This window comes from Grus americana, chromosome 7 (assembly GCF_028858705.1).
Source record: "Grus americana isolate bGruAme1 chromosome 7, bGruAme1.mat, whole genome shotgun sequence".
Taxonomy (NCBI): domain Eukaryota; kingdom Metazoa; phylum Chordata; class Aves; order Gruiformes; family Gruidae; genus Grus; species Grus americana.
Genome location: NC_072858.1, coordinates 26,310,420 through 26,323,312, shown reverse-complemented (window position 1 = coordinate 26,323,312; position 12,893 = coordinate 26,310,420). Strand labels below are relative to the sequence as shown.

Here is a 12,893-nt window from a genome sequence, read left to right as displayed (position 1 = left end):
TCATACAGATATCTAGTGTTAATGGCAGTAGCAAACAGGTATTTCTTTAGTTATGATTTTACAGTCAACATCACTGGAAAGTGTCTTGTTACTTTAAGTACAGCAGCACCTTTCCAAAGGCATTCTGTAGATCAGTTTCTTATAAGTACTGGCATATCCAGGCCACGTACCCTCCCACAGAGCAAGTAGAAGATCACTCTCAAATTAATTTCAGTGTATTGTTATTCCAAAGGAAATGGATATCAGCTAGTTCAGCTTTTCAGTGTCTCCCCCAGTTCCAAACTGGCAAGAGGTAATGAGAGGAGTCTGATTTTTGTGACAATCGAAAGCATGGACAGACGTTTTTTCCTGAGGAGTGTTAAATATGTTAGTACAGGAGGAAGCAGCCCTATTCAGCCAAAGGTGACAAGGTGTAGCTTTCTATTCACCCATCCCTTCTTGCTTATGGTTGGGCATTTTCTGATCGGTTGCAATGCCAGAGCAGTCCATCCTGAAAGTTGGAATCTTTTCACTCGTTGATGGCAAAAACCCAAAACCCATCATTTGGCTGCACTCATCCATCTGATTAAATGGTGACATCCACATCAGTCATGGTGTGAAACTCAAATTAAGCCATTGTTCCAAGATAAATGTTGCCTCCTTTGCTAATAAGTGTCTTAGCTTTGCCTTAACATTTGTCTAGCAGTGGGAGGCCTTTGTGCCTTGTGACAGCATTCTGTTCCATCGACAATAGATCTGATTCTTTTCCCATTTGCATCAGTTTCATAGGAGTGTACGGCTCCCAGAGTTGCTCCTGGTTGGCACATGACATAAGTCAGAATTGGGCCCCTTATGTCTTGATCGTGCTGGACTTTGGAGGGGGTTATTTTATTTTATTTGTATTAATGTATTTTTGACAGGTGTCTGACTTGATACATTATTTTACTACTGCTTTCATTTCCCAGTTTAATATGAGATCTGTGGTAAAATGAGCAATATGGCCACAGAACAATATCTTAGTAGATCATGCTCTAGTGAGCTACATCTGAATTTACGATAAGAGGTAATTGTGCACGTGCACAGTACAAAATTCAGATGAGCTAAGAGTATATGTGATTAAATCTTGGATTCTGGCTATAGTTGCTATAATTTGAATTACAGAATAACAAGAGAGAGAGAAAGGGTTGGAAACCAGGTAAGGCTGGCTGAATGATACCTACTAAAGAGTAATAAAATTATTAGTACAATTTTAGACTTTTGTATCTTTCAGCAATCACTGCAAGTCAGCAGTCTATAAAAACAGGCTACTTTACACAAACCAACATCTACCAGTCTTAGAGCAGCTGAACATTTCTTACCGTAGTTGGCCTCATTGTAAACCAGAGTTGAGAAATCTACCGGTAAAGATATGCTTTTCTTTTGTTTTATGCTCTTCTCTCTTGACTTATAGATGTAAAACTGAGAATAGCATTTTTAATAATATTAAATATCACTACTTAGTGAAGAAAAAGGAATCAAAAATCCTGAATGAAAGAGTGGGGAAGGCATGAGAAAAGATACAATTGCAGAAAATGGTATGCTTCTCTGAAGTTTTCTGCTTAAAGTGCCATATAGAATATGTTGGAGCACATTTTTACTGAATGGGCTTTTCTAGCTTCTACAATTGCAATGCTTCCAACCTCTAGATCTGGCAGATTTTGGCTATATATCCATGAAACTGGTGTCAAGTAACTTCGCTGCCTAACTGCAGGAGCAAAGGAATTGTGCTAATTATTTTAGTTCCGAGTGGTAGATAATAAACACTGACAAAAGCCAAGAAAAGAGTTTAAACTTAATGCTGGTTTTTGTGTTTTGTTTTGTTTGTTTTTTTTTTCCTGAGTACTTCCATGTTGGAAAAGTATAGCACAGTGGGAGGAGTTGCCAAAGAGGGTGACTCTGATTCTCACCTCAGGGACATCAAGGAAGAAGTAACCAAAGAGTAAAAAATCATGCCTGAATGTCTTCTCTCTCTCTCACCACGGCAGTTCCTATTAAACATCATGTAATAACTCCAGACGTACATTCCTGCAAGGGGTCACATTGATTTTTTATATGTTAAGAAAGGGTTGAGTATTACACTTGAATTGTTACACAATGCATCCACATATGTAAGAGCTGATTTCAGATTAGCTGTTGGTTTAGACTAATGGAATCTTCCTGACCCCCTGCTAATGTCAGACAACTCTTTACAGTACACTTTGTAATTAAAATATGTAGTGCCTTACCCGGGCTAATTTAAAATAATTGGAGTTGATGAGATGCAAATATTTGCTGTAGGGCATGTATAGCAATAACAATATGTTCCTCTCATTTTAATTTAGGCAACAGGTGAATGGCATATATGCCTATGTAAATAAGCAGAGAAGCTTGAAGTTATGAAATTTCAACGTAACAGTGAAAAACATTGCCGCGTAGAATTCATTTTCTCCCGTTTCATCTGTCATCTCGAGTGAACAATAAAGCTGAAGTTTCATTATACAAAGAAAGAATATCAAAGTAACATGGATAGGAAGCCAGTTCAGCTTTTTGATCTCATGATAAATTATTTCAACTTGTACCTCAGTTTACCCATGTATTAAATACAATTACATTTTATGGACAGAGCAATGAATTTCATTGAAAAGTATTATCAAAAAAAAGTATTCTCTTTGGTCAACAAGCACTGTTTGAGAAATCAGTATTGATTTTTAGTAGGCTGGATTACAGACATTAGTTCCAAGTCCTAAGTTCAAGAAAAGTCACAAATCTAGTAATGTGAATCCACAAATCCAGTAACGTCAATCGTGTGTGCTCTACAGTGAGCTCATTTTCTTCTCATGTCCCCCACGCTTGCAAAGCTTCCAAAAACAGAGACATTAGCGACATTGTAAGTGATGGTGCCTCCTTTTTTTTGTTCAACGTTATTTTTTGCTCAGTACATTACATTGCAGATATTAACTGAGTATCTCTGAACTATACCGATATACTTTTAAGTGAACTTGAAAGTCACTCATCTGGCATTAAATTAATATTTAAAATACCCATTGTTTGCCTGACAGACCAGCAATGCTAGAGATGCTGGCAAAATGTCAGTGTGGAGTAAATCTTCCCTAATAAACCACACTTACCCTATACCCTAGAGTTTTTTAAAAGGACCACCAGGATCCCAAACTCATCATACATTTATCTGGAATGAACTCAAGATGTTTAATTGATACATGCTTATGTCTGAACACTGTCAAGTCTCGTAATAAGATGTTTAGTACAATACGTTGGTTAGACTGCTAGAGTCCAGCCACAGTAATAAGTAATGACATTTGCAGCACAAAGGCAGCTCCCCAACGAATTGGTGACAAGAGTAAAAAGGCAATCTAGCCTGTGTAAGCTTTAAATGTGGTCTGAATTTTACAATTACATGTCCTAAAGCCCATTATTAGACATGAAGGCAATGAGAAGGAAAGCAGTCATTGCATCACTACTAACACCAATTATAGGAAACATAAATCATTCAAATTTTTGTACTTTAATAAAAATCAGCCTGAATTGGTGTTTAAAAGGAAGGATCTAGTGTAGGAGCCTAATGGGATAGAAGAAAATAGAGTAATTGGAGGCTGCTGTCTTTTCACTTTCTATATAAAATTATTTGAAGAGACAGCCAAGAACTTTAAACAGCAGAAACCCAGAAAAGTTGTAATTTGGATGTCTTCAGTTGTGACTTTAATGGTGTTTGCTTAAAGAGCTTTCTTTATCTCTGCAGACATACTTCAATGACAATATCCTCACACTGATACGGACATTGGTAACAGGAGGAGCCACACCAGAGCTGGAAGCACTGATCGCTGAGGAAAATGCGTTGAGAGGAGGTTACAGCACGCCCCAGACACTTGCAAACAGGGACAGGTGTCGAGTCGCTCAGCTGGCTTTGTATGATGGGCCGTTTGCAGACCTAGGGGTAAGATCGCGAGGGAGATGTAGGACCAAGGCTGGCCTGCAATCCATTTGTATTCTCTCAGACTGAATTAACAATCTATCTTAATTAGCCTATAATTTCTATGATTTAAGTTAACAGAGATTTTGGATCATTTGGCAGTTTGCAGCACAAGGTGCCAGGTTTGCTCTTACCCTTTTTAAGGAGCTGTACGACTTCCCAGACTCCTTGCCTGGATATTTCATACAGAAAATCCTGTGGCTCCTCTTAGCTGTCAGCTAAAGAGATGGATGAGCTGACTTTGGTGATATAACCATCCTAACAATAATTCGTCGTAAACATGAGCAGTATCTATACCTTTGTTGGGTTTTGATAAGCTTATTTAGTCTCTCCATGGAGCTTCCAGTTCTTGCTTAAATTATGCTTATGAGCTTGAAAACAAAGCTATAAGGTTTGCTTTCTGCTGTTTCTAGATGAACTAAAATTCTTGCAAAATCCTGATTTTCTCACATTTTGACTCCACTATCCTAAGAGTGAAATTAAAAAACAAACAAATAAACAAAAAAAACCCACAAAAGAAACAAATCATCGTTAAAAAGACACTGCATTGGGATAAAGAACTGTCTAGAAATATTTTCTGAACCAAATCCTGTAATCTTGAGCGGAATCTCAAAGCACCCGCTTCACTTTGATGATGATTTAGGATTTGATATTTCTTAAATTAACTTTGTGTTCACCAGCTCTGTTCAAAAAGAATGGAGTGACCTTCTTCACAGAAATGACAGGGAAGCCCAGTAAGGATTAAGGTGATGAGAGTACCCAGAGAGAAGTAACCAGCCTTTCCATTCACGTACAAGTCCATTCATAGCTGAGCCTAGCAGCTCATCAAAACTCTTGGGCATGCAGCGTAACGTTTCACAAATAAGACAAGCAATAGCAATCCTTCAAATGTTATTTTGCCAGAGCCTCGGTTGCGCTACATCAGTGAAGGCAGAATGCGTTAACGCTCATCATTACTTAAGAATCCATATTTTAGATATACAAATTATCAAATCTAAACTTTTTTTGCTAATCAAAATATTTTATATTGTTTATGAAAAATGGCACACTTTTCATCATTATTTTGAAGTGGGAGATGTTTTATTATCCTTTTACCCCCTCAGAACTCTAATTTCTGTTGCACTCCCCAGTGAATTTATTTGTCTAAGATGACAGTATGGCTACTGCCAAAAAAGGGTCAAAAGTACTGACAATTTTAATACTATAGTTAATGCAATTTGTAGAATATGCATTGTTTGGTACCAAAATTTATATTTCCAGCTTAAAGCAAATCATTCACTCTTCCCAATTTACCATCATTTCCTGGACCAAGGATCTCCAAAATAATGATCACTTTCCATAAGTACATATTTGAAATAAAACATTTAGATTCTTCGTTTCCTTGGGTAAAAGATTCTCATTTGTGACAAACAACAGACAGTCTATACGTTGTCCTTTTTGTACAAGCTCATACTGAAAAACCTGTTCCCTGACCTTGTGTTGAGAAAAGAAAGGAAAAAAATGTGCTGTTCTTTCTTCCCCCCCCCTCCTTTCTTTCTGCTAGGATGGAGGTTGTTATGGAGATCTATTTTGTAAAGCACTGAAAACATACAATATGCTTTGCTTTGGAATTTATCGATTAAGGGATGCACATCTAAGTACTCCCAGCCAATGCACTAAACGGTAAGTCCGGTCTTTTAGAACATATCTGCTTCACCTTTAGTCGTCTTGGCGAGGAAGATCCCAGTGCCTATAATAAATGTAAAAAAAGAGCTTTCTTCATTTTTTACATAACTTTGCCACAAAAGGTAACTCTTTGAGGACTTCATGATGACTCTTTAGCTGAGTTTAAATCATAGGCTGAATATCATAGCATAAATTTTCAGCTAATTTTAATAAAAAAATTTGAAATTAAATTTTCAGAACTTATCTTTATCTTGTTTGATTTGTGATGATCCACTGCTTGCATACAAGGAAAGGGCTTCAGTTTGCTTATATCAATCAGCTGTGAGTTACCGTATGATAAATTAGATTATAGTAGCTAGACTTTCTTTTTTTCAGAATGCTCAGAAAATACTCCTGTGGGCTTCCCATTGGTACTATCTGTATCTAATCATCATTTCTTCCAGTAAATGGAAACCCTTCTCTTGGTAGAATGCATTTTTACTTCTGTAGCACCAAGGCTACCTCAGTGCTTTAAACAGAGCAGACGCATTTCCACCTTTGCAAACTGAATGCTATTTAGCAGCTTACTTGAAATGTGTCTTAATTCAGTTCCTACTAGAAATACACACACAGACCCATACCAGAGCTATCGCAAATCTACCGTTCGTTACTGTTTCATTCTCTACGAAAAGCATCATTATTGGGTGAACATGGCAATAAACAACCCTGCAGCCCACCAAAGCAGTTTCTTCTGTAAGGATTTGGACAAATTTGGTAGAAAAGATTATTTTTGGTTTAGATTTACAGTGTATTTGCTGTACTTGGGATTATTTGTCAGATTAATACTGTCCCTGAGGCAGCTAAGCCAGATGTCCTACAAGTACTGAATTAATTTGAAAAGAAGTTGTGAGCTTTGTGATCAATTTTTACTCATTTCTTGCCTGGACAGAAAATGCTTATTGCCTTGCTCAAATATGTTTTTCACATGCATGAAAAAAATTAGCAGCAGGGTCTATAAGCCCTTCCTACCCTGAAAGGGGGTTAGTTGAAGGTGGGGATTCTTGAAATTGATAGAGTTTTTATTTCAGGCCTGGAATGTATACTTAGCAATGCTGGATTCTTGGATGTGCAGATTTCTCTTTATAAATGCTCTTTGAGGCCATGAGTGTACATGTGGAATGAATGAACAAAATTAACCTCACTGCAAATTTGCTGATATATTTTCCTTAACTTGTTTTATGTACAGTCACAATCCAGACAAATAATTATATCCTTTGCTCTATTGACGGCATTTAAATATTTAATAAATATATAGTAAATATGTATTTAAATATAACTGCACCTAAAATCCTCCCGTCCTGGCTCTTTGTGAAATTAACTCTATCCTTGCCAGAACCAGGACACTCCTCTCCCTGCTTTTCAGCCATTCTATTAAATACAGTTGCTGGTGGTTATGTTACCGGTTTTTGTCAATATGTAAATCTGTTTGCTAGAGTCTGCTTGCTTGCATTACGGTGCAGCTAGAGAAAGGAAGGTGATTTGTGTGGTGTCTTCTCTGAAAAATCATGACGTGAGTCACTTGAAGAACATCCTACTCAGACAGTGTGTCTGCGCAACAGAAAGCATACAAAAAGTGATATCTGACATAAGAAGGTCCTAAATCATAACGGGTATTGTGTGAGCTAAAATTAGGTACACACTGAAGGAGACAGAAAAAAATCTGGGTAAATGTTCATGAGATAGATAACAACTCTAGAAGAAATTTTTTAGCACAAATCTAAACCTGTCTTCTCTCTCTTTCTTTCTTTCTTTCTTTCTTTCTTTCTCCCTTTCTCTCCAGTTATGTTATCACAAACCCACCGTATGAATTTGAGCTTGTGCCGACAGACTTGATCTTCTGTTTGATGCAATTTGACCACAACGCTGGCCAGTCCCGGGCCAGTCTTTCTCATTCCTCCCATTCCTCCTATTCTTCCAGCAAGAAGAGCTCATCAGTTCACTCCATCCCATCAACAGCAAACCGACTGAACCGCACCAAGACCAGGGATTCCCGGGAAAAACAGAAGTATGTGCAGGAAGATAGACTTTGATATGTGTACCTGCTCCCACTGTGTGTGAAACTTGCATTCACCACCCATTCTCCCCAGTTAATGTTTCCAGCAGTAATGTTCCCTGTTTTCCCATGGAGTTCTCCCTTTTTGTACACATATTTTGCATATGTATGACAGTGTGCATGTGATTGTCATTTTTATTTCACCACCATAAAACCCTTAAGCACAACAGCAACAAAGCAGACGGACCAAAAGTTATTTATGATGCTAAGGGAGAAAAAAAAAAAAATTCTAAACCCATAGGCACACTGAAAACATAAATAACTCACTGCAGTTACTCTACATATCAGAAAATAGAGTATATTTAACATGAACACTTGCTCTTGATGTCAGAGTTACACAAAGAAAGTCATTTAGTGCAGAAGTGTTGATCTATGTTGCAGTAGGTTTTTTTTTTTTATATTCATATTTACAGGAGTTGCTACATTTATTTGAAGCTTATAAAACTAACCCATTGACAGGAAAAAAAAAAAAAACCACCTAAAAAATCCTTACTGATTTTTCACCTGAAAGCTTATATTGTATAGGGCTTACACTCTTTGTATAGATTATTGCTACTCACCTGCTTTATACCAAAGCAACATCAGGGACTTTTCTGCTTGTTTAAGGACTTTCTCTGAAATACTAGCCTTTTGGAGATAGTGTCTTTTCCCTTTAGCACTGAAATTGTCTGGGCATGGAGTTGTAAAACTCCAATGGTTTAATTCAAGTTTAGAAAGAGTCTAATTGCATATTAAATTATTATTCTGTCTATTTATACTGCCACACGAATAGCTATATTTTCTTTCACTTTTGACATTTGGGATAAAAAGCCATATGTATCATAAATATTGGATGTAAGTCATTAAAAACTGCCTTCCTGCGACTTTTACGTCTTTAAAAGGTGAATTAGTCACCTTATGTACAGAATAAATAATGTTCAGAAAAGAGCAAGCATTTTTCTATGCTTAAGTATCAGATCTCAAGGGACTTTGTTCCTTTCCCCAGATGGTAGTTTAACTTTTCCAAGTTAGAGCGGTGGTATAAATCTTCCAACAAGAGTCCTAATATGTGAAGATCCTCCAGAAATCCTGCTCCATGTTCTAGCTGGTTCTTTTCAACAGGTGCGTGCCAGTACGCAGGAATACAGGGGAAGACAACCGAGTGCCTTTGAGGTCTCTCCCATTTGGGAAGAAGAGGTGCTGTGCCCTAGACAGCTCATGAGCAGAACAAGAGGGCTGGGGTGGAGATACTGACTGTGCTGAGGCATCCTGTTCTAGGCATTTGCCAGCCTTTGCTTCCTGCAGAGTCCCACCAATGACGCACCTAGCCAAACAAAAACTGAGGCAGGGAATTAAATGAAGTAGTGGAAAGGAACCTATCCTAGATAGCCATAGAAATGATACTTCAAGCTTGTTTGTTTGGTTTTTTTTTTTTTTAATTGTCAAATGCCAACCTTTTGAAACGTAGAACTAGTTCTAGGTGGTATGAAGATTTTCCCAGGGCAGGGAGGCCAGAAACACATACCACCTTCTCCGGCTACCCAGCGAGAAAGCATGCAGACAGAAAATAAATATTTGGATGTGGGAGTGATTAGCATTGTAACTGCCAACCCAGACAAGGTGCTTTTATGGTTAGTGTTGTTTTCTACCTTCCCCTTCCCCACGCATGATAATTTTGAAGATTTGCTTGCTGTGTGAATTGACAATGAAGCCAAGCACTTTTACTGACAAAACCTGGAACCATCTAAGTGGGCTACAGAGAGTACCACTGTGCAGTGTTAAGCATAATGATTGGAATACAGTATATATGTATGTGTGCATTCAAATGCAGCTGTAAGTCCTATCAGTGAAATACGTTGCAAATTATGGATGCTCCCCTACAAATTACAGTTGCTCTTCATAAAGACAAATTCTGTGTTTCTTTTTGCAAAGAAAGTTATCATGTTTTGCCCTAAGAATATTTATTACTACAAGGATGTGCCAGTTAAAGTGCTCAACAGGAAATATGACAGTTTAAAAGCATTGTAAAACTTACATAGCTTACTTCTTTTTCTAAAGTGCAACAAGGATGAATAGAATGGGCCAAGGTATGACAATTAATGGTTCTGCATGACCTAGCAACTGCTGTGGGTTTCCTTCTATAACTCTGTCCTTGTGAAAACTTGTGAAATTAAAAAAAAAAAATAGTTAAAAACTTTATTCAGTTATTGGTTTGTTTGTTTGGTTGGTTGTTTTGTTGGTTTTCTTTTGCCTTTTTTTCCCCTCCAAACCAGAAGTAAAACTGGCTGCTGCTGCTGCTGCTGCTGTTGCTCAACCCTGTTTTATTTTTTATCCTCTCATCTGCTTGCCTTTCTAATTGCACGTATCCTTTTGTAAACACCCAGGTTCCTGCTCAATGAAGATGCCTACCCCGATGCAGACATTACTTTAATTTCCCATTCCTCATTCCAATTCCTTTCCTCCCCTCCCTTCCCTACTCCCCCATCCCCCTTGTATGTTCATGAGCATCTTTTTATGTTGGCAGTATTGACTGAAGATAGTCGAGAGCAGTTATGCATTTTGGAAGAATGTTAATGGCTTTGACACCAAAATGCTTTTCCATTAATGTTTTATCTGTTTTCCATTTAGCAGAGTAAGGAAGGGTGTTAATATGAAGCCACTTGTCACATACTACATAATGACTTTATCCAAAAAAAAGAGTATTTGTATAACTGCAGCTCAAATAGAAAAATATAAACAGTGTACATTAGAGAAGCAACTTGTCTACTTTGTGAGCAACAGAGGAGGAATATGTAATATGGATGCAAATCTGAAGTCTTCAAATCATATTGAAGTCTACTTCTCCTCCATCTTCTGTCCTAAATTCGGAAGTCTTAAAGTTTTGACTTTTAATTATACCTTGTGCAGTTTTCACTGCTAACTACAGTCAAGTTGATCCAATAGTTTATTACAGTGATGAAGATTTTCTGATATGGATATACTAATGAAATTGGGAGGTTGGTTGTTACAAGGAGAGGAATGTTTAAATTGTTTATTATGTTGTCAAAAATATTTATATTGAAAAGTAACAGGAAATCTCGCATTTGTTTCCCAAGTCAACCATTCTTAGTATCTACCCTGGTTAGTTTTTGAAAGTGGAAAAGCAGCACCAATGTCAAGACATGATATTTTAGAGCTTTAAAGGGAGATCCTGCCACTTATAGCAGTCTCAGTACGGTTTCAACAACGGAAACTAGGTTCTTAGTAACTTTGTTGATCTGAGTGTTGACACAAAATCACATCTAGCCAACCTGTAGGTTCTCATCATGGGTTCCCACTGGCCTAAACTGGCAGAGTCAGGCATTTTCCAGTGAAATTCCCATTGTCAAAAGAATTTTGCTAGTTTAAAAACAAAAAATCAACAAGAACAATTCCAGAATAGCATTTTTGTCCCAAAATTTTAGTTGCCTTGCAGCAAACTAAAGACCTTCACAGCAAGTAAGAATAGTTTCTTCTCTCTGTCCCTGCACATTACTTACTGCCTGCTACATGTTAAATATTCATCTGCCAAACAAAGAATTGCTGAGCAGGTGGGTGGAGAAACTTTCATTACTTTCTTCTCACACAGGAAGACATTGCATGGGAGAATTTTCAACTTAGCTACAAATAAGCTTCCTATGTGGAAGGGGGGAGGCACACAAACACACACATACAGAATCATTTGAAACTGCAAGTGTCAGGGAAAAAAAAAAAACCCATGTTTAAAACAATTGTAACCTGGGATTATGGTGAGAATACAGATTTAGTAAATCTTTGTGTCATGTTTAGCTAGTACTTTCTTTGCCTCTGCTCAGAAGAGAAGGTGTTTCACAGTGACATTTATTCAAATGTGATTACTCAGTCCAGAATTAATGGCAGAAATTTTAAAGCACCAGAACAATAAATCTGTTGGAGAGAATTGCTAGAGTCTTACACAAGGTGAAGAAATCTGTGTTTTGATCATTTTACTTTAATTATCTATATCTTTTTATGCTGCAGAGAACAGTCTTACACAAGATGTTAATTTTTATTTATTTGTAATAAGAGCATGAAGCCTTTAGAACCTTCACGGATGCACTGGGATGCTGATGGCCCATTGCAAACAGGTGTTTGAGAGGAAAGTAGATGTTTTCTGCTTTCTGATACATGAAGTTACTTAGCTGTTCCAACACCTCTCAGGTGATGCTGCCAAAAACAAACCCATCAAATAGAGTAGGAAGTTCAGGGACTCTCTTGAACAGCTCCTATAAAAAAAAAAAAGTAAAATAGAAAGCTATGCCTGTTCTCACTATAATGGAGAAACACATATAGTAAGGATCAATATATGCATATGCCAAAAGGGAGAGAAACAGACTGAACATGACAGAGAACTAAAAGAAAGTTGGTGAATATAACAATATAAAGACTTAAAAAAGGGTTTTCTGGAGTGATTTAAAGGAAAGAGTAAGTAGTTTGTTTAGGATATGTAAAAAATCTGTGCTAAGACTTTGGAAGACATGTCAATGTCAGACTGAGCATAACAAAAAGATGGAAAAGTGTGTAAGGGATTCAAGGAGGACATTTAGGAACTGGGAGCAGAATATCTTTGAGGCCAAGAGTAAAGATGAGGAGTGTCAAGCTCACATTTCCAAGGTAAGTATAGAGGTCGACGGACTTTCACAGGAGATTCGTCAATATGTACTCAAAGACAATTTTAACAGCAGAAAAGGAATAGGAAAGGTATAAAGCTGGGTTCAAGCATTTGCTGCTGGAGATGATAATGCCTGGATCAAGGTTCAGCACTGGCAAAAAGAAATCTAAACAACAAAATAAATTAGAATTTACCAGTTTCTGTATTTATTATTTAATTGATGTTTTTATTACTTGCCAGGTAAAGGCAAAAAGAGACTTGATGGTGTCTTTTTAAAGATCAACTCCCTGGACATGAGTTTTATTGTAAAGATTAACATATGAGTAATTGCCTTCTTTTGAAAATTCCAAGGGAGGGCAGGGCTGTTGGAAGTGCTCTACACTGGCTGCTGAGATCCTTACACTGGCTCCCTGATCCTTAGCACTCGTGCAGTTCTCCCTTTTCTACAAGATTGAATTAACTTGCACCAAGTTCTGCTTGTAAGGAAAGTTTGTGCACCGTACGTTAAAAAAGAAGGTAGAGAT

The 12,893-nt window shown here is 37.4% G+C and overlaps 1 protein-coding gene across 19 annotated transcripts in view; it reads left to right on the top strand.

Annotated features, from left to right (window-relative positions):
• Positions 1-12,893, top strand: part of KCNMA1 (potassium calcium-activated channel subfamily M alpha 1) — a 501,788-nt gene that overhangs the window by 479,338 nt on the left and 9,557 nt on the right. For 8 of the 19 annotated variants that reach the window (XM_054831099.1, XM_054831098.1, XM_054831094.1 and 5 more), the window contains 4 exons: positions 3,755-3,949; positions 5,529-5,647; positions 7,470-7,694; positions 9,780-9,808. In XM_054831099.1, the coding sequence (XP_054687074.1) occupies positions 3,755-3,949; positions 5,529-5,647; positions 7,470-7,694; positions 9,780-9,808 (568 nt within the window). Of the gene's footprint in view, positions 1-3,754; positions 3,950-5,528; positions 5,648-7,469; positions 8,910-9,779; positions 9,809-12,893 lie in introns of those variants that run through there. The other 11 variants (XM_054831105.1, XM_054831103.1, XM_054831107.1 and 8 more) reach the window with 2 other exon arrangements.